At 43.0% G+C, this 22467-nt stretch overlaps 1 protein-coding gene across 1 annotated transcript in view; it reads right to left on the reverse strand.

The window, feature by feature from the left end:
* Positions 1-7643: 7643 nt before the first annotated feature.
* Positions 7644-22467, reverse strand: part of LOC113178223 (E3 ubiquitin-protein ligase RING2) — a 44966-nt gene continuing 30142 nt past the window's right edge. Inside the window, exon 3 of the mRNA XM_077791726.1 lies at positions 7644-8342. Coding sequence (XP_077647852.1) covers positions 7644-8342 — 699 coding nt within the window. The remainder of the gene's footprint in view (positions 8343-22467) is intronic.

Below are 22467 nucleotides of genomic sequence, written 5' to 3' on the forward strand. Positions count from 1 at the left end.
CCATGACAAATCCTCCCAGTGAGCAGAAGTGTTAGACTGGGATGCTCCAGCTGCTTCTCCTGCTGCCTCCACCTGCTGAGGGCACAGCTCAGGGGCACCAGGCTCTGTGGGTCACTGGGAGGGTTTCCCAGAAGGGGACAAGGAAGGTCTCTGCCCATGAGCCCCCTTGCTCCTCTTCAGCCCCAGCAGCAGACAGGACAAGGCTTCTCCTGGTCTAATCCAGGACAGAGATTGTTGCTATGTGTGTTTGTGTCGTGATGCTGTGATAAACACTGTGTGTTGTCAGCTGGGCTGGATGGAAAGGCCTGGAGTTTGGAGTATTAGTAGAGCATGATCAGGAAGATTAGTGGGATGTTCAGGGCACTGAGTGAGGAAGTCACTCCCTCATGTAGGTGGCTCCATTTAATGTGCAGGACCAAGATAACTGTAGCAGGTACAGGGGACACTAATTCTATATCTTCTTTCAGCACTTTCCCCGCAAGAGAATGGGATTCTACTGCCACCATGATTAGACTTGGACCTTGAGTCTTTCAGCCTTTGGGTCTAGACTTGTACCTGCTGCTGTCACTGGGGCTAAGGAACTGTGGAAATGGATGGTGAAAACCAATAAGCTGCTTATTACATTGACATGAACTATTGGTTTAATCTCTGGAGAACCCTGACTAACTCAGGCATCACAGAAAATTTATCCAATAAAAGATGACTCACTACAGCTATTCTAAGCAGAAAGTGTTTTTTTTTAATGCAAAAATTTAATATAAATTAAAAACTTTAAAATACATAACATATGCTACTGAGTAAAAGATTCATTGACAACCATTAAATATACAACAATAAAGAATTTTAAAGTGTTTTTATTTACTTCTTCCCTTTTTCAAAAACAATATTTGGCATAAAATCTCAGCATTAAACATACAAATTTGGATGTCAGTTAAAAAATTTGTCAATGACATACACAACTTAGTTTTTAAAATTACATTACTTTTCAGTCATTTAATTTTTAGTATTTGTCAGATTTTAACACAAACATAGCCAAAAATATTAAAATGGTATTTCTGACCTGTGGCTCCTGACACCCACACTCAGTAATTATCTCCAGAGAAGACTTTCATACTGGAGGACATTACGTGTATAGCCTGGAATTGTGTGCCGAGAGTGTTGAGCCCAAATGTGAGAACAGGCTGTGTTACAGGGGACCTTCTCTAGGACACTGGGTTTTGCAAGTATGTGAGCTGACTGCTTCAGGTTTGGTACATGGTATTTCAACTTCTAAGCCATTTACTCTAGGTACATGTCCAGATCTTCCCCACTCCTTCTAGATCAAAGCTCATGGAAAGACAATTGGAATTAGATACCTGGTCCTGATGTCAGTTGGCTGCCTAAGGTTTCTCCTAGGACCCTCCCATTAAACACCACAATCCTGGGGTCTCTCCATCCTCCTTCCTGGGAAACAATACAAGCTTTCTTTGTATTATTTCAAAAAAGATCCTTTTTGCTCTTGTAAGTTTCTTTTTTCTTTGCTCAATTGATGTTTTTCAACTGTGCAAGCAGTTGTACCTGCAATTTAGTGGAATTCACTATATTTTTAGAGTATAAAGTTGTGACATACTGTTGTGTTTGAAGGTTTTCAGCTTCATGGCAGAGATTGCGGAACAAGTTACATCCCTCACATGAAGATAGGTGCACTTGACCAGTGTGTGACCCAGGCACTGATGTCCTGGTAATGATAGGAACCACACCATGCAGGAAACTGTGATTTAATGGGTGAAAGTGAGCAGAGTCATGTCAATCCCTAATGAATCATGTGTGGAGTCTGATGTGGTGTGGAGTGTGTGGAGTGTGCAGATTTCCCTGTTTAGATCAAGGAGGGCACTAGGAAATATGGGGATGCATCTGAGAGGAGAGGAGGGAGCTCTGGGAGCAATGGGGACAACAACAGAAAGACCGTGATGGGATCCAGGAAGAGCAGGGGCCCCACAATTCCAGAAGAACATTGTTCATTGAAAAATATTTTTTACCTCTGTAATGTGCAAATGTCAAGAAGGCCTACAGTGATTGATAACCTTATCAAATGATTCCAGTGGAAGTCACCAGTTAATTGACCACAGTCTGCATCCTGGAAGAGACAGTATCAACAGTGTTAAAATGCATCAACATTTCCAATGTCTCCTCTCACCCTTCACATGTGTCTTTCTGATCTGTCTCTACGGGATGAAAAACAAGCGACTACTGACTCACTGACCAGTCACAGTTGTGTTGTGCTGAACATTCCCGCACAATAGACACCTGATTTTGCCAGGGACCAGGCTTCTGCCACATTATCACTTTGGAGTAACATAGTCACCATCCTCCTTGTCCATCTCCACCTGGATCTGGTTTTTATTTTTAAACAATCCAAGGCAACTGTTTCGATTAATATATATTAATATATATGTTAATCAAATATATACGATGTATAATAATATACATAATAATATATATATAATAATATATATAATGCTGATGCTCCACAGAGCTATCACTAGAAAGCAAGCTCACAAGTCAATCAACAATCCAAGGAATCAATCTGGAATTCTTGGGACAGGAGCCGTGATCTTGTCCTTTGTTTGATATATATTTTCAGATTTCTCTTGGGTGACTAATACACTAGTCACAGGTGAACCTGAGGGCCCAAGACCCCTAAGAAGAGGTGTGTTCTGAGCTGGGACCCTCAGGGGTCTAGGGGTAGGTCCTTCCCTTCCACAGCACCTGCAGATGCTGGGGACAGAGGCACAGGGTGGTGGTGGTTATTGGAGTTTCAGAACCACTGGGACCTTCCCTGCTGCTCTCTATGGGGCCTTGAATGACTCTGATCACCTGTTGAGTGCTGTTCCTGGGCCTGAGAGCAGTTGGGAGCTGCTGAGAGTCTCACAGGGGGTCTTGGAATATTGGGGTGGAAGCTCTAAAACTGGATCCCCAGGATCTCCCATCCCTGATGTCATTGTACCCTGAAGAGTCCCTCAGGCCCATTCTCTCTTTGCCAAAATCACATCATTGGCATCTCATGTGGGTCATTTGGCCAAAATCTCAACTGCCTTGACACTAGCATATTTATGAATTCCTAATGAACTCTGTTCATTAGGAATTCATAAGTACTTTGTTCTTAAGCAGTTGGACAATTTCTTGAAGAGAGGGATCACTGAGATTCTCACAGAATCTTGCCTAGTCATGAAGGGAACCTTTGATATCCTGCAGATCCAGGACATTGGGTGATTTAGTTTTGCCCTTGAGGCATTTTTGTAACCACTTTGGATGTTGGAGAATCAAATCTAGCCTTTGGTCTATATTTAGGAACTGGTCGGGATGTCCAGGCCTGCTAGTCACCAATTTCCAGACCTTCCAGAATACGAGGAGATCTAGATATTCCTCAAATGGCATCCCACAGCCTTTGCCATTCCACCTCATGCAGGATTTGAACCCCAGGATCACAAGTACCCCATAATCAACATGGAACCCAGTCAAGAGGTGTCAGATGATGAGACTGGTTAGATCACATACTAAAGCTAAGGGTTAAATTAACAGGCAGAAATTGAAGGAAACTGAGAGACAAAAACCTAATGAGATAGTGAGTTTGTGGATCCAAGAGAACTGAGATTGCAAGTCACTGATGGGTCCAATCTGTTAGGGACAGAAGAAGGTTTTCTCACTGGGGCAACAATGAAGGAGCAATATTAGAGACAACTAGACAAACAAACTTGATCAACACAAGATAATTATGCATGAAAAACAAACACTCCTTCCTCCCTTCCCAGTCTCCAGACCATCATCACAGCTTTTTGATCAGAGGCTCTGGGCCAAGCCCATGTCTGAAAGACTACCAGCTAATCCAAACACCTACAATGCTTTCTAATCAATCTAGGTGGAATGCCTGTCAGGATTTACAGTCAACTTAGTTGACACACCTGTGGGCTTTACATTAATTCTAGATGAGACAGCACAGAGGATTTATCATCAATCTGCTTAATACACCTTATTGCTTTAGAATCAGTCCTGTTCTTCTTCTTCTTCTCTCTCTACCCCCACTACTGTAATTCATTCCTCACCCTTGTATTATTTTTCCCCTTTCCCCTCACTTCCTCTTGTATGTAATTTTGTATAACCCTGAGGGTCTCCTTCCATTTCCATGCAGGGGAGGGGAGGGGAGGTGAGGGGGGATAGTAGAGGATAGGAAAGGCAGCAGAATACAACGGACATGAGTATATCAATATGTAAATCAGTGGAAGTGTAACTGATGTGATTCTGCAAGCTGTATACGGGGTAAAATGGGAGTTCATAACCAGCTTGAATCAAAATATGAAATATGATATATCAAGAACTATGTAATGTTTTGAACAACCAACAATAAAAAAAAATTAAAAAAAAAAGAATCAGTCCTGTTGATATACCTTTAGGCTTTACATTAAAACCAAATGCAGAGAACAAATAAGGTACATTTAAGCACACATAGCTCCTTTTGTCTTCCTATACCCAAGATACAATGGGTCACTACATAGGATCCAAACCCTAGGCAAATGCAGAGCTCCCACCACCATAAGAGTGTCAGCTGCCTAGCACTCACAGCATGATGATGTTCAGACTGGCCTGTCACCCTGAGTGCTGTGCAGAGTGAAGTACTGAGTTCTCCTGTGCCCCCCCCTCCTCCCAGGGCTTTTCACTACAGCACAGATAGTTGTTTCCTTTTTTAAATTTTTTTCTTCAAATTTGGTATTGAATTCAGACACACACTACCATTTAAATACAATCACAGTCACATTTTTAATTTTTTTTTTTTTAGGCAGTGTCTCTCTAAGTTGCTAGGTCTTTGCTAAGTTGCTGAATCTGGCCTTAAACTTGTGATCCTCCTGCCTCAGCCTCCCAGTTGGTGAGGGTTACAGGTCAGCACCACAACACCCAGCCAGATAGCTGGTTTTTTTCATTGCTGAGTAATATTCTACTTTCTGGCTGTTCAACATTACTGATCCATTCCCCCCAGAGATGGGCAGGCTTGTATCCTTCAAATTTTCATTGCTGACCACAGGTCCTCTAAGTTTTCCAGTACAGAATTTTATTTATTTTTAGAAGTGTATTTTCACCATTTTTAGTTTTATAGCAGAATGCCTAGTGTTATCAGAATCTGTCACACTGTCTTGCATGTCCTGTCTCCATCTTGGAGACAGCTTGTGGATACTCCCCACAACACTCAGCTTCTAAGAGTGGCTTGAGACTGCAGCCAGAACCAGCTCAGCATCAGGGATGGGGCCTTGGCTCCCCTCCTGCTGCCTGTGGGGTGCTCCCTCCTGGACTTGGCCATCCCTCAGGGGTGGTGTTTCCTCATGTGTTTTAATTTGCATTTCCCTGATGACCTGGGGTATCACAATGGTGTGTAGACAGATGTCCACAATTTGCAGTAGTCATACCCAGCTGTCAAATGTTTGTCATTTGTCATTTGTGAGGTATGCAGGGGCCAGCGGTCCTGCAAGTCAGCCTCCGGTCTTAGGTTGGTACCATTGCAGTTGGATCTTACCCGTCATTGACTACCAGTCCAGCATACAGCCACACCTGTGGATAGGTCTTTGTACCAGCGGGGGGTGGGTGGGGTGGTGGGGTGAGGTTCTTTGCCTCACCTCTGTTGGCCCCCACATTTTAGCTGAATGACCATCACAAGCAGAAGGGAGGAAGATACAATAAGCCAATTGATGGCTCCTTTTGGAAAAAATGTACCACCGATGACAACATCAGCAAAAATACCCAAACTCTACCACAAGTCATTGCACCAACAGATAGTTCACAATGCATACAAGTGAGTTCACAATGCATACAAGTGATACATAGTCCAGACAAGTTCTGCAAGCAGCTCAATGATAGTTATTGCAGAAGCTGTAGATTGGTTTTATCTTTGTCTTCACCAGCACTGGGATGAAGACAGGAATTCTGGCAATAATGGCTAAAGAAAAAAATTATGTAACATTCCAGAAGGCACTAAAAGAAAACAATTTTCTGAACAATTTACATTATCTTGAACAGAATTATTAAATATAATGAAAAAGGAAAGATGCATGTAAACAAACAGATCTGTTAACCTCCTTTTTTGTTCATATATTAAAAACAATCCTCAGCAGCTATTTACCCAACTTAAATTAAACCATTTAAATCACGTGAATAAAAAATTTGTATCCATTTTTTTATGAACACACATCATATATGATATATGAACATATGTACATACAAACATACAACATAAAACATAAGTGTGCACACATAATATAATACATACAGCACATAACATAATAGTAAAGGCCTTATAACATTTTACAGGTGAAATCTCCATTGCAATGTTTAAAAACTCTATAGTCAAAAAATAGAACTGATCAGCAAAACATTAACCTAGGTCTGTATGAGCTCAAAAAACAAAATAGAATTTCATAATGTGGGAATGGGTAATAATAAAATAGATATTGATAAAAGCATCCTGGTGCTGTCACAGATGTAAGGGTAGCCAAACTGGAGTTCTGATTATCAGCTGTTATGGATTTGAGCCAAATTATCTTCTTTTTGGTATACAGAAATCACTTTAGTTAATCTCTCTGGAATCCAAATCAGCTGCTGTTCTCCCTGTGGAAACACACAAACAGACCCCCGACTCCAGACAATTAATGGGTCAGGACCTTTCCATTGTCCTGTTAGATTATTCTTCCAAAGTACCTTGGGCTTATTTGCATTTTTTGGACACATATGCCTTTCCACAGCATTAAGTCCTGATTAATCCAAATTTTAAAAGTTTAGAGTAAAAAGGGTTATTTAAAGTTTATCTTTGGGGGATATATACCCCTTCCCTATTCCGTCTTTTTGCTTTAATAAGTACATTTTAATAGTTTGATGAGCTCTTTCAACTATGCCTTGTCCCTGTGGATTGTATGGGATTCCTGTTATATGAGTAATGCCAAATGATGAGCAAAATTGTTTAAAAGAGGTAGAAGTATAACCAGGGGCATTATCTGTTTTTAACTGTTTTGGAATGCCCACAGTGGCAAAATTTTGTAAGCAATGAGCTATAATATCTTAAGTTTTTTCTCCAGCATGAAGGGAGCCCATCAAAAATCCAGAAGAAGTATCAACTGTAACATGCAAATATTTTAATTTTCCATATTCTGGCCAGTGTGTGACGTCCATCTGCCAAATATGGTTAAGTATCAGTCCTCTAGGATTGACTCCAAGATTAACTTGTGGTAAAAAGGTCACACAATTTTGACATTGTTTTATTATATGTCTAGCTTGTTCCTTAGTTATTTTACAATGCTTTTGTAAAGTATTAGCATTGACATGAAACTTTTTATGAAAATTTGTAGCTTCTTCTAGTGTAAAGAAAATATGTATGTCATGTGTAGTTTTATCTGCTAAATATTGCCCAAACTAAGGGCTCCAGGCAATCCTGTACGTTGTTTAAACAGAGAGAAGGAGATGGAAAAGGAAGGCCAACTGAATCTTCACTTAAGAATACAGAACTATGAAAAATTCCCAGGTCAAAGGTGTTCCCAATGAAACCATACTTTGTGAAAGCACAAAGGAAATTCTTCAAAGGAAATCAAAAGTACTGAATAACTATAGTCCCTTTCAAAAAGTAAATCTTAAATTACTGGATCAATTGCCACTGTTGCATTGTTATTATCAAGTTCACGCCCAGAATCATCAGATATTTTGGTCCGTTTGTTACTAGGGCATGCTTCCTGATTGCTATGTGTGGATACATTACTACAATGTGAATTGTCACCATTATCTTCTGTTCCACTGCCATTTTCAATCTGCTGTTTCTTGCCTCGCTGTAATCTGTTCATGGCCTGTATCTTCAGTCCTTCCTCAATGCTGTGACTGAGTGCCTGTTGATTATTGTGCTTATTGATCCTGGCTAATACTCTCTCTTGATGAGCTTCATACTCATCATGACTTGGATAAATTTTGCTGAGGAGTGCATCAATGTTTGGATCTGGCCTTAGTGATCTTTTGGAAACTAGCTTTTTCCAACAAGTAAGACATTCTTTGTTGCCACTTCTAAGGGCTGTAATTATACAATCTGCACAAAAATGATGCAAACACTCCTTTGTAGTCGTGGTGTTTTTCAACATATCCAAACAAATTTGGCACATTAATTCACTGTTTAGACTTCTAGGTGAAACCACAATCTCCAAGCCATCTGTTATTGCCTCCTGAGGTGTTCGTTGTAATTCATATAAACTGAGTTCCCATGTTTTGCTTAATGGTTGAGTTCCATTTGTCTGCACAGCCTGAGACCTTGCGGCTCCTACCCCAGCCCGGGGCTCCGCTGGCCGCTGCCAGAGCGAGACTCAGGTATCAGCCGCAGAGTCCTCCGGCGCCACCGCACAATATAGAGAGCCTCGGCTTCCGCAATGGAACTCGGGAAATACAACCGGGGAAACTCAATATTCATGAGAGATGGAGGGGAAGCCGGCTTGGCTGGCGCTATGGGAAGGGCGGAAAGAAGCGAGTGAGGGAGGAGGCAGAGGCTCCCCATCCTGTGTTCCAAGGTCCCTGCTCCTGTCATGTCTCTATTCTCTATAGAGCCCCTCACAGCCTCTTTGGTCTTTTGTCCAAACTCTCTTGAGTTTACTGTGATTCCTGAGGAACATTTTCCAGCATCTAGACTTCTGCCATGAGCAGGCTGGTCTGTCCTGTAGAGGAAAATATTGTGCACTGGGTCCCGACACTGTGGCATTGACCACTGATGGGTAGCAGGAAGAAAAGGATCCAGGGCTCCTCATCCTGGTGGGAGAAGGTGCCCACCCTGCAGGGTCTCCCAGGTCAGTGGCTGAACCTTTGGGGATCTGTTACTCAGACTCTTGGTTGGTCACATTCATAGTTTCCTCCTGGCTCCAGAGATGAGATGGGTATGGTCTAGAGCCCAGCTCTTCAGGAGCTGAGGACACCTCTTAAAATCAAGAAAAAGAAGGTGGAAATGAGTGGATTCAGACCTCCAGCTGTGCTCAGGATGGAGAATTCCGTCCTTCCTTCCCTACAGACAGCTGTACTCACACAAATGCAGTGCATCTATGACCAGGACATGGGCATTAGTGCTCTGTCCCATCCAGCTTATATGGAAGTTCACATGTGCCCAGTCATCCCCTAGTGTCTTTTGTAGCAAATGGTCCAGTGGAGACTTCCCAGCTGCTGTGGAGCCAGGTCTCTTCAGCCTCCTTCAGCCTGGGGTGGCAGCCTCTGCTTCCTTGGATCTTGGGGTCCTATCTCTGTTGAAGGTGCTGTGTCAGTGGCCCTATAGAATACCCTCACAGAGGACGCAGTGTCTCTCAGGACTGAATTTTGATCCTTCATCCAGAATTGTGGTCATTCTACTGCCATAAAGAGGAAACCCCCCTGCCTGCCCACCAGTGGGTGGGTTCAACAGAAATGGACTTTCTCATGACTGGAATCTCAGGCAGACATCAGAGTACCAGCAGGGCTGTCCTGTTCTCCCATGGCTCTCACATGGCCGCCGTCATGTGTGTCACGTATTCTTTTCCCTGATGTTTCTGAGGCCTAATGTCTCTTCCATTAGGACACCAGTCATTTAAGATTAGACCTCAAACTCAAAACTCACACTTGCATGATTACATCTTCCACACACTGTGAAGTTGTGCAGACCACAGCCCCAACCTGTGAATTTTGAAGGACACAGCTCAGCCCATAGTGGGTGGGCAGGAATGTGCAGAGGGACACTCTACTCTTCTCATGGCCTCCTGCCAGTTGGGTCATGGCTTCATGTCCTACATCTTAGTGATGCTCTCTGAACCTGGGCTCAGGGTGTCACCAGAGTTCTCCGATGATTGTTGTCCCCTTTATAATTATAAGAATTTGTTCTTTGGAATATCATTATACACTAATGAGTTTATATGCTCCTCAGTGGTCAGAATGTTGTGATCATTAATAATTTTAACCCTTCAAATTCTCCAAATTTGTCTACTTGCTGACACATACAAATTGTCTTTTGTTATGTTTTTCTATGGCCTCTCAATATTTCACTGCATCCTGTGTTTCAAAATGGTCCTAGTTTTTCTTTTTCCTACCCTGTATTATAAATAAAACATTTTTCAGAAATTCATGGTTTTATTAGTGAATAGTTGTTTTCAAAATTATAGGTTCTTTTTGAGAGAACAGGATGTTTTCTTCAAGATTGTATGGATTTTTCCATTTATCAATTCACCCCTTAACCATATACAATGATACATGCTCATGTTCTATCGACAAAATCCATGGTTTTACATGATCACATGTAATTACATTCTAAAACACAGACTTTGTTTAATAATTCTTCTGTCAGATAAGTCACTTGTTTTTTCAACAGTGAATCTCTTAGGTCTAATTACTGATTGTTAATTTACTTACTTGATCCATACAACTGTTCAAAACCAAGCTCTAGATGATGTTTTTGTGAAGACCTTCAGGCTTGATCAGGGCAGAATAATCAGGGGTAGGAAACAGGGTAGATTTCGCTGAAAGAAAATGCTCTGCTCTCTGGTGCCACAGGCAGGATGAGGGTTGGAGGGGTGAGGACTGCCACCTCTGAATACAATGGTCTGTGAGGCCAGAGAGAGTGGGCGTGATAATCTGCAATCTGGTGTCCCAACAAGGTTCAGTGGCAGTGGATCTGGGATAGAATTTACTCTCACCATCACCAGCCTGGAGCTTGAATTTGTTGCCACTTATTACTGTCTTCAGTATATCAGTTGACCAGCCACAGTGACACAGGCCATAAGAAAAACCTCCAGGGAGCAGAAGTGTGAGGCTGGGTTGCCCCAGGTACTCCTGCTAACTACACCTGCTGAGGGCACTGCTCAGAGGCAGCCAGGCTCTGAAGGCCACTGGGAGGGTTTGGTAGAAGGGACCAGGAAAGCTCCTCTGCAGCCTCCCTCTCCCTCTTCTTTAGGTACAACAGCACATACTTGGCAATGTTTCTCCTGGTTTAAATAATAAATTTGATCAATGCACTTTTACAGTCTGAGTTCCAGTATAAGTCTGGATTATGAAAAAAAACTGAAGCCACCTCAGGTTTCCAAGTGGTGCTTGCTTTATACAGGGAGTTAGAGTCTACATTATAGTCATGATCTGCCTTGGCAGGTTAGACAGGCTGCCGAGATGATATGAAAAGCAGGGCATTGTCTGGTGCCCCTGATCCACACCTTGTCTGACCCTGGAGGCATGGGCCTCCTGACCATGGTGTTAGTGAATGGGTAGATCTGGTTTTCTCAGCTGCCTGCATAATATAACCTCATGATTTTGCAAAGCTCACTTTACCTCTGTCAATGCATCTGCCTACTGGTGCTGGTGGATACTGAATTCTCTTCTTTAGACTCTTAATCCTGAGAAAGGCACAGCTCAGATCAATTGTCCTAGTTTCCAGGAAATCACAGGGTAAAAAGGAAAAAAGAAATATGCTTCTAATGAGAGATGATGAGCTGGGAACAGAAAACAGTAACCCTGCATAATCACTGTTCCTCCAACTCTCAGAATTTCACTAGCAGAGGATGGACTCATACTATGTGAGGATCCTATCTCCATGGTTGCTAGCAAGTCTGGGATCACATTGGAAAAATTCATCAAGTTCCACAGTAAGTAGATAATGAAGAATTGTATTAAACATGCAGCTTTATGATAATAAATATATAGACAATTTAAATTAATGAATACTCATGCAATCTTCATTTTCATTAAAATATGTGTGCCTTCCTGATGGTAATTGCTGCAGAAGCTGATTTACAGGAATAGCTGCCAAATTCATGGAGTCTAAAAAATGTATATTCCTTTTTTCTGTCAGGCCCAGTCTAAGATGGTGAGATCAAGAGATGATAAGATGAACATTCAACAACAAAATGAAAAATTGGCCAGCAGACTGACCTGTTCTGTGTCTCCCAGGGATTAATACATTCTCAGCAGGCAAATGTTTGCTGTCTTATTCTGACATGGGACATATGGGGACACTGGACCTGTGTGCTTGGTTATTGAGAAGAGAGAGCCCTGCAGCTGTGCCTAGCCCTGCTCAGTCCTGCTGATTTGCATGTGCCCACAGCACAGCCCACTGCCATGAGTATATGTTAAGAGGCAGCTCACACACCTTTCTGGAGTCAGTCCCCATCTTGGCACAGCATGGACATGAGGGTCCCCACCCATATTCTGGGGCTTCTGCTGCTCTGCCTCCCAGGTAAGGAGGGACAATATTGGGGATGTGCTCATCCCAGTGGTCAGTGTTTCATGGTGTTCACTGAAGTCCTCTAGTAACATTCCTACTTATGTGGGTATTTATGTGTATGTATCTAATATCAGGTTCCATATGTGACATCATGATAATGCAATCTCCATCCTCCCCATCTACATCTCAAGGAGACATAGTCACCATCAGTTCTAGGGCAAGTCAAAGTGTTAATAATTGGTTATTCTTCTATCAACAGAAGCCAAGGTAAGCTCCTCTATGCTCCTCATTTATCATGTCACCAATATGGGATCTGGGCCCCATAGAGGTTCAGTAGCAGTGGATCTGGCACAGATTTCACTCTCACCATCAGCAGCCTGGACCCTGAAGATGTTGCCACTTATTACTGTCTACAGACTAACAGTTCCCCTGCCAAGTGACACAGGCCATTTTACAACCTCCAAGGGAGCAGAAGTGTGAGGCTGGGCTGCCACAGCTGCTCCTCCTGCAGCCTCCACCTGCTGAGGGCACTGCTCAGAGGAAGCCAGGCTCTGAGATCACAGGGAGGTTTTGGAGGAAGGGAGAGTGAGGGTCCTCTGCGTCCCCTCTTGAGATGACAACTGCACTTCTGATTGAATAGATCATCACATCTAGGAGGATGGGATTCATAGAGTATGGGGAAGCCACATTAGGTATTCTGGGTTGGAACTTCATACTATAGGAAAAGAGAGAAAATTTAAGTGTTTCATTGTCTGAATGTATGGTGGTCAATGATGTAGTGAATTAATGCAGATCCTGGAAGGTACTGATTCTCTGGTTCACCACTGAAGTCTGAGTTGTCTCCTCCTCACATCCCAGGCCACATGTATTTCAGTAGTGAATGGAGAGCCTAAACTAAACTTTTTGGAAGTTCTGGGGATATGATCATTTGTGAAGCTGGTGCTAGAAATGGGAGAGTTTCTGTTGTTACTCCAAAGGTGAGGTCCAGTCAGAACTGAGAGCAAGAGGACCAGAGCTCCTGTGTGACCATCACCTCTGTCCTTCAAATTCCTCCCAATACTGCTGAGGATGCCAGAGAGATGAACAGCAATCACCACCTTAATTAAACCAAAATGCTGAAGATTGCAATTTCTCTGAAGTGAAAGAGATTATTGATCCTCAGGACAGCAGCAGATAATGGGCTGGCTCCAGCAGTCACCAGTTGGGCCTCTATAGTAGCTGGGGATGCACATTTTGACAATAAAGCCAATGAAAAGTTTCAATGAATGCTTTTGGGAAAAAGCCTAGTGTTTTCTCTGTTGCCCCTCTGCTGGGTATGGCTAGGAGGAGCAAGATTACAGAAAAAGAGAAATCCCTTATGGTAAGAAGGCAGTAACAAGGAGCAGTGTTCTCATGGGTTGGGTGAGTTCAGTCAAGAAATTCACAGTAACCAAGACTCAGTGTCCCTAGTGTTTGGCCACCTGATTTCCACACAGGATCAGAAATGTTTAGCAGTCTTGTTGGCTTTGGCCTGTAGCTGTCACTTTACTATGTCTCCTGCTCCCTCCCTCCCTGCCTGCTTCTGTCCTTATGATTAATCTAGCACATCTCAGGATATTTATTTTCTCATACCCCAGAAATAATGACTGGAAGTGGTCAATAAAAGTTCAGTGGAGGATAAGATGAGCTGAATGGCTGGGACCCCAGGTACACTGACTCCACAGTTAGCTGCTTACAGAGAGAGTGGGACAATAAAGGTTCATGTGGCCCTTGATCTCCAAGCCTGGTGGCAGAGTCCTGACTCATGGCTCTCATGTCTCCCTGGAAACTGAGACCCAAAACCTCATTTAATCTCAGCCCTGTACAGTGTGACAAAACATGTACGTTGGTCACATCTAAACAAGCCAGGAAACAATACCACTCTGTGTCTGAAATGTGCAGGAAAGAACATTTCACTCTCACCAGGACACCAAGTGTAAAATCCTCAGGGTGTCTCTGCCATGTGGTCATAGAGGGGGCCATGAATGGCTGGCATGTCCTTGGAATTGTGTTCTGAGTCTCTGAGGGGCCTGTGAAGGCCTTGCTGCCCAGGTCCTACTGCCTCCTGCTGCCCTCTGCATACTGTGCCTGCCTGGGGGTCTGGGGGGCAGGGACACAGGTCACTCTGGCCACCAGCAGCCACACTTCCTTCAGGGCACATTAACTTCCTCCTGACACCTCTAGGGAAAAATCTCTACCCAGATTCTGATGAGCTCAGCCCTGGGTGACCCCTGCTGCAGCCTCTCACAGTCCACTGTCTGAAGGACTGAGCTGGATTTTAATGCAGAAGCCTCATTTCTACAGTTGTGAACCTAGGTTGTCATGAGGAAAATCAGAACATGATTCCATTTTTATTCTCAGGGCCTAGCTTGCTCCAACTCTCCAGAAAAAAGATTGCCTTAGGATCTCTCTTTCCTACTGAATCCCACTTAAAACCATAGTGAGTCTTTCAGGGCAAAGCTCTCTACCCTGAACAGTGGCCAGGCCCCTCCTCCAGTGTACTGAGCACCAGCTCTGCACTGTTGTGCATGGTGAGATCAGGTGAGCCTCTCCCAGCCCAGGCAGGAGCAGGGATGGAGGCACATGGGATCAGCTCAGGGGCCTGTGAGAGCAGAGAGGGGTGGAAATGGTTTCTGTGAGGATTATGATTCCTTTTGAGCAGAGTGGAGCTGAAGCCCTTGGCCACTCTTTTCCATGTCCCAGACACGAAGGGAATGACAGTGAAAGCCACCAGCCTTCCTAGGCCCAGGAGGCATCAAGCTCAGGTTTGACAGCTAATGTGCTGAGGATGAGAAACACAGATGGAGTGTTTCCTGGGTTATTTCTGCTTTCACTGACCTTGCAAATCCCCACATGTTTGACCTTCTGTGTTTATTTGTTAAAACTTCCCTAGAGTGATGCAAGAAACTAAAACTTCCTTCCCAACTCCCTTTTACTTCTCCAGAAAGAACACATGGGTGAAAGAGCTTGTCGGGGCTTGATCCCTGCTACTCTGGAGAGAGAGGGAGCATCCGGTGTTAGTGTTGGAGAGACTGAGGCAGGAAGGGCTGAATTTAAAATAGGACTTCTCTTCCCCTAAACTCTCAGTCAGCCTAAGCCACTGTCAACTGAAACCCCAAATCTTCAAAGACTTACAAATTCAACTCTCTTTTTATCTTCCTAACTCTGTTTATACCCTATACATGAAATATAGCCTCCATTCTAAATTTCTCCCTTATCAAGAGAATGTAATAGAATTGTCATTAAGAAATATTAGATATGGGTACAGTTGTGCATGCTTGTACTCCCAGCAGCCAAGGAAGTTAAGGAAGGAGAATCTCAAGTTCAAAGCCAGCTTCAGCAATTTAGCAAGGCCCTAAATAACTTAGCAAGACCCTGTCTCAAAATTATATATATATATATATATATATATATATATATATATATATATATATTGCTTGGAATGTTTCTCAGTGGCTAAGCATATAATACTGCTATAAGTATTCCATGCAGAAATTATTTAAATGAAAATAATGAGAGTCTAAATGACAGTTTTCTGAATTTTTGGATGGAACTAATGGGTTCAATCTGTGAAACTCCAAAAAGAAAGGAAAAAAAAAGAAAGAGAGAAAGAAAGAAAAAAGAAAGAAGAAAGAAAGAAAGAAAGAAAGAAAGAAAGAAAGAAAGAAAGAAAGAAAAGAAAAGAAAAGAAAAGAAAAGAAAAGAAAAGAAAAGAAAAGAAAGGAAGGAAGAAAGGATAAAGAAGGGAGGGAGTTAGGAAGGGAGGGACAGAAAAAGAAGGGGAGAAAAAGAATTACTATAAACCCTTTTCAGAACCATAAAGAAGAAATAGGTGACAACTCAGAGGACAATGGAATGAACCTTTCCTGTGGACCCTCAGGGAAACATTTTCTTCAGGCAAATTTATACTGTCCCAATCTGAACTGGGACACCTGAAAACGGGGCCTGCACTGAGTGACAGATAAGCCAGCCCTGCAGCTGTGCCCAGCCTGCCCAGCCCTGCTTATTTGCATGAGCAGAGCACAGTCCACTGCCCTGAGGACTTCTTAACTGCCTAATCTCTACCTGTGCAGGAGTCAGTCCCAGTGAAGACACAGCATGGCCATGAGGGCCCCAGCTCAGTTCCTGGGGCTCCTGTTGCTCTGCCTCCCAGGTAAGGAGGGACAATACTAAGAATGTACTCATTGCACTGTGGTCAGTGCTACCTGCCTCTGCCCAGAAGTCCTCATAAGGCATGTCTAATTGTGTGTGTCTTTGTTTTATTTTCTTGCTTCTAATATCAGGTGCCAGATGTGACATCTAGATGACTCAATCTCCATCCTCCTTATATAAATCTCCAGGAGACAGGGTCACCATTACTTGCCATTCAAGTCAGGGCACTAAAAATTACTTACACTGGTACCAGCAGAACCCAGGGCAAGCTCCTAAGCTCCTCATTCATTGGGCAACTCGAGGCTCAGTGGCAGTGGATATTGAAGATTTCACTCTCACCATTAGCAGTCTGGAGCCTGAAGATGTTGCCACTTATTACTGTCTACAAAGCTACATTTTTCCTCCCACAGTGATATAGGCCATGACAAAAACCTCCCAGGGAAGCAGAAGTGTGAGGCTGGGCTGCCCCAGCTGTTCCTCCTGCTGCCTCCACCTGATGAGGGCAAAGCTCAGAGGCAGCCTGGCTCTGAGGTTACTGGAAGGGTTTTGTAGAAAGAACTGGGTGCTCTTCTGAAGCCTCACTCTTTCCTCTGCAGAGCACTAGCAGGCGGGCACGGAAATGCATCACCTTCTTTAATAAAGGACATGGATCACTACAACCAAGGACATGAGTTATGGCATTGGTTTAGATACATGCAGCACAGATGAAGTTGCTATAAGTATTCCAAGCAGAATTTTTTTTTAAATGAAGATGAGAGTCTAAATGAGAGTTTCCTGTATTTTTGGATGGAACTAATATTTGTATGCATTTGTGGGTTACAATGTGAGGTTTCTATACCTATGTATATCATGTGACGATGTGGAAAGTCCAAGTCAAAACCATAGTAATGTAGTATTTCTTTTTCCTTTTTTTATGGAGGGGGCACTTTGAGGGTGCCAGCAATTAAACTCAAGGGTACTCAACCACTGAGCCACATTCCCAACCCTATTTTGTATTTTATTTAGAGACAGGGTCTCCTGGAGTTTTTTGGCACCTTCCTGTTGATGAGGCTGGCTTTGAACTCATGATCCTCCTGCCTTAGCCTCCCGAGCTTCTGGGATTATTGAAATGCAACACTGTACCCAGTAGTAATGACTGCATTTACATTAATTATTATTATTTTTTTATTTTTTTAAAGCTATGGATAGAACCCTGGGACACTTAACCACAGAGCCACATATCTAGCCCTTTTAATGTTTTACTTTAACAGAGGGTCCTGATAAGTTGCTTGGGGCCTCAAAAAATGCTGATGCTGGCTTTGTCCTTTGGATTCCTCCCAGCATTCTCTTTAAATGTTGTTTGTAAAGAGCTGTTTTTAAGCAAAACATGATGAAAGACATGAAGGAAGGAAGAAAGGAAGAAAAAAGAAAGACAAGAATAGATAAAGGCCAGCAAGCTTGTTTCTAAGGAAATAAAATACACAGAATCAAGACCACTCTCTGTATGGCCAATTTCCATTTACTGAGACTTGGGGTCCCATTGTTCATTCAATTCTGTTTTAAGGAGTGAACATTCAGATGTTGCATTCAACCCAATCTTGAGGAAGGTATTGGAATCTTTTCATGCATGTCAGCATAAACCTTTTTAATATCCAGGCTATTCTTGTTTTAGAAGATGAAGAGGCTGCCGACACTCTCCACAACCATCTGCAGGCATCAGCCAGTCCACTGAGGCCCTTTAATGCAGTGAAGCTGAGATCCAGCCAGAACTGAGAAATTGGGGACAAGTCCTACTGTGCTGCCACCAACTCTGTTCCCCTATAATATTCCAAGATTGCCGTGGGTGACACAGATGTGGGAGATGGTCACTGCCTCTTGAACCAAAACTCTGGAGATTCTATATACTCTGAAATAAAAGGGATTATTTATCATTTTCAGATGTCCATAAGGAATGCACCAGTCCTGTGACAAGCTCTTGTATCAGCCAGTGACAAAGTTCCATAGCAGTGGGAAATATTCCCACATGCCTAGAAGCCAACGGTCTGTTTAGGATAAAAATTTGGCATAGGAAAGCACTTGTATTCATGGAGACTTTATTGGCCATAGAGAAGAGGGGAGAGATTGCCCTATCAGGGAAAGGTCTGGAAATAGGGGGCAGTCCTAAGGAGTAGCCCTTGATGCTTATGGATTGTGTGGTTCCCAGTCAGGAAGGTTCACAGAAGTACCAGCTACAGGGACTGTGAAAAGTGCCCTCTGTTCTATGTCTGCTCATGGCTTCCTGCATAACACCTACAAAAATTCAACAGTCAAAACCAACTACAGTCTCCACACTGAAAATGAACAATATGAAGAAGACATTTTAGAAAAATTAAACATACATTATTATTAAAAATAAAGAAATACATAAGAATATGCTTAGCCAATGACATCAAGGGTTTCTAAACACAAAACTGCAAAATGTTGATGGAAAAAAATGAAAATAACATAAACAAAGGAAATCCAACCCACATGCATAGACTGGAAAACCTAATTTTGTGAAAATAAAGATGGTCTGCAAACTTATTTACACGTTGAATGCAATCCCTATCAAAATCACTGGTTCTGTAGGTTTTCCATGGGTGGAATCCAAACACCTGAGAAAACAACTTGGAGGAGGATACTTTCATTTTAGCTCATGGATTCAGCCTTTCTGTTCATGGCTGGCTGATACCATTGCTCTGGGCCCTGGTGAGGGAAAGCATCATGGCGGAAAGTTGTGGCAGGAGAAAGGAAGTCAGACCTGGCACCGGGAATAACATGGAGAGCCCTGCTGTTATGGTTTGGATGTGATGTGTCCTGCAAAATCTCATGTAGGAGACAATGGGAGAAGGTTCAGAGGAGAAATGATGGGGTTAATCACTCAATCAGTGATTAATCCCCTATAGGGATTATCTGAGTGGTAACTGGAGTGATGGGTGTGGCTGTGGAGGAAGGAGTGGGGATGTGGCTTTGAAGTATATATTTGTATCTGGTGAGTGGAGTCTCTCTCTGCTTCCACATGTGCACTGCTTCCCTCTATCACACTCTCTGCCTTGATGTTCTGCCTCACCTCCAGCCCTGAGGAATGAAGCTGTCTGTCTATAGAGTAAGACTTCTGAACTGTGAGCCCTAAATAAATTTCCCTTCCCTATGGTTGTTCTGGTTGGTTCTTTAATTATAGTGGCAGGAAAGCTGACTAAAACACCTGCTCACCAGTGACAGAATGTAAACCCAAAAAGCACAATCCCAGTGAACTCCTTCCTTCCGCCACACCATACCTGCCACTGTTACCACCCATTTAATCCATTTCAGTGGATTAACCCATTCTTTATGTTGCACCTCTCGTGATATGATCATACCACCTCTGAACATTCTTTCATTTTCTCACACTTGAGCTTCTGGGGGAAACCTGCTATCTAAACCATAAAAATGGTAACACTACTTTGGATGAAATAGAAAAATTCACCTTAATTTTTTGGTGGGGGAATCATCAGGGGTCTTAATATTAAATGGATCTTGAAAAACACAAAACAAAATTGAATGTCTCAATGCTGTCTTCTTTATAAATTTGTTTCATGCCTCATATCAACACTCTCTGGTGCTGGTTCAAATGCACACATGTAATCCATGGGATACACAAAAGGATTCATGTGGGGACAACTTCATTTCACTGGGGGCAGGCAGCCAACAAATTATGGGTGGTCACTGTTTGAAAAAAAGTGAGCAGAAAAATGAATATCCACATAGAAAAGAAGGAGGATGGACCTTACTCTAAAACCTCCACAAAGATTGACTTCAAATTTATGAAAGATCAAAATTTAAAGACCAAATCAATGAAACTTCACACAGCAAACTCAGAAGGAAGCTTCATGGCTTTCAACTTGTGAACGAATTCTTGGATATGAAATCAAAAGTGCAGGCAAGAAAAGAAAACAGGATATATGGGATTCATCATACACACATGCATACACACACATGCATACACACACACACATACACACACACACACACACACACACACACACACACACTAAATCCGCATCTAAGAGCACTGTGAACAGAGTGAAAAGGAAGCCAGAGACTGAGAGAAATAGCATAAGTCATGCATTTTGTGGGGACAGATACTCACAATAGGTGAACAGGTTCAGTTCTATAACAAACCTGGTTAAGTTAGCAAAATATCCAACAGTGCACCAGACTCACAAAGTCCTAATAAATAAGTGAACAACATGCAGCATCACTCATCTTTAGGAAGCTCAGATTGCAGCCTCTGTGGGATCCTATGGCACCTGCATTAGCATGACTTCTTCAAACTCCACATAATCCCCTGGCTTAGGTAGAATGTGGGTTACTTGGAAGCCTCAGGCAGGGCTGTGAGTGTAAGGGTCCAGCCACATTGGACACAGCCTGCTGCTCCTGCAGTGTTCAACTCAGATCCAGCATGGCTCCTGCAAATGCTCTTCTGAGGAAGCCCCAGAGGTGGGAATCTGGGCCTTGGGCATATTTTATACCCATGTTCACAGCATCATCCACAACAGCCAAAAGGGAACACAAAAAAAAAATCCCATGTATGGATGAGGAGGTCAGCTACAGCAGTATGCACATCAGGCAGAGCATCACTAAGCCTTGGGAGGAAGAGAATCCTGGTACATACTACACCTGGGTGAGAGCTGCAAACAGAGTGAGTGAGGAGCACTCTGCCAGTCACAATAAGACGTACACTGAGTGACCCCACTTTTATAAGAAATTTAAACTGAAATTCCAGAGATAGGCAGCTATGATAATTGTACAACATTATTTACACCAGATGTGCTACAAGATGTGTCCTTAAAATGTTTAAAACATCAAAAGATCTGTTATTTTTAACTCATCATAATAATTAAAAAAAGAAAAAGAAAAACTTAAGATGGGGAATGATACTGCTCCATGTGTAGAGCAATGGTCTGGTGCTGAGTAACTCTTACAAAGAGTTATTTAATGCATTTCAGATAATTTGCATAGCTTTTTGATCACTCACACAAAAAGCAACACCTTCCTGCCCTGTGGAGCTTCTGTCATAGGGGTGACAACCAACATTTGTGCACTACTGACCTTCAGCAGGTTCTGTCTTCAGAGCTCAACACCTGGAAAACTAACTACAAGATCATCAACCCATGAAGAGGACCCAGAGACAAGTGGCTTGGAGACACGTCGAAGGGGCAGATTTATAGCAGCTGGGTGGTGGTCACTCACTTCATAACTGTGACATCCAGGCTTCTGTGTCCACTTGCTTTGGTTATAAGGTGCCAAAGTATCTGGTGACATACTGTCCTGGGTGTGCCAATGAGGGGGGTTTGGATGAGATAATCCTTTGAATTTGCAGGCTGAGCTAAGCAGACTGACTTTTCTCATGTGCGAGGACCACACAGCTGGGCCTAATGGAAATTCCTGGGAGTAGGGAAGCACCCCTGCTGCCTGACTGGACCTACATTGGTGTTGCTCTGCTGAGGAACCAGCCTAGAAACAAGGGTTTCATTGACGTGGAATCTCCTGACATGGGCTGGAGCCCACCATTGGTCTCCTGGGTCCACTGCTTGCCCACTGCATATTGTGGGACCTCTCAGCCTCCTGAAAACTGTGTATGAAATTCTCATAAGATGACCCACACCTGTGACCACATACACAGCCCTCTGGCTTCTGTTGGTTTGCTCTCTGGAAAATCCTGACTGACCACACATAGATGCTCTGAGGGTCCCTGTGGTGTCTGACTGACAGCAGGTGCAGGTCAATGTGATTCCTCTGGTAATCCTGGCCTTCTGAGACTCAGCCTCTGACTCAGGGAACAAGTATCCTGATCCACCAGGCAGCAGAACCTAAGCACTTATTGACCTTACCTCCAGTTCCAGGAGTTCCCTGGAAATGCCATGCTTTATCTTTTCTGTTAGAGTAGTTCACCAAAAATGTTTTACTGGACCATCTGCCACTTCAAAGATACGACTTTCAATTTCTTATTTCAGTAAACTGACCACCTTAAATTCTACATTCAAGTGCAAGAAAAAAAAAAAAAACCTGTGTCTTCTTAAGGAAGTAAGGAAATACACCTGCTGGCC

This window comes from Urocitellus parryii, chromosome 12 (genome assembly GCF_045843805.1).
Source record: "Urocitellus parryii isolate mUroPar1 chromosome 12, mUroPar1.hap1, whole genome shotgun sequence".
Classification (NCBI taxonomy): domain Eukaryota; kingdom Metazoa; phylum Chordata; class Mammalia; order Rodentia; family Sciuridae; genus Urocitellus; species Urocitellus parryii.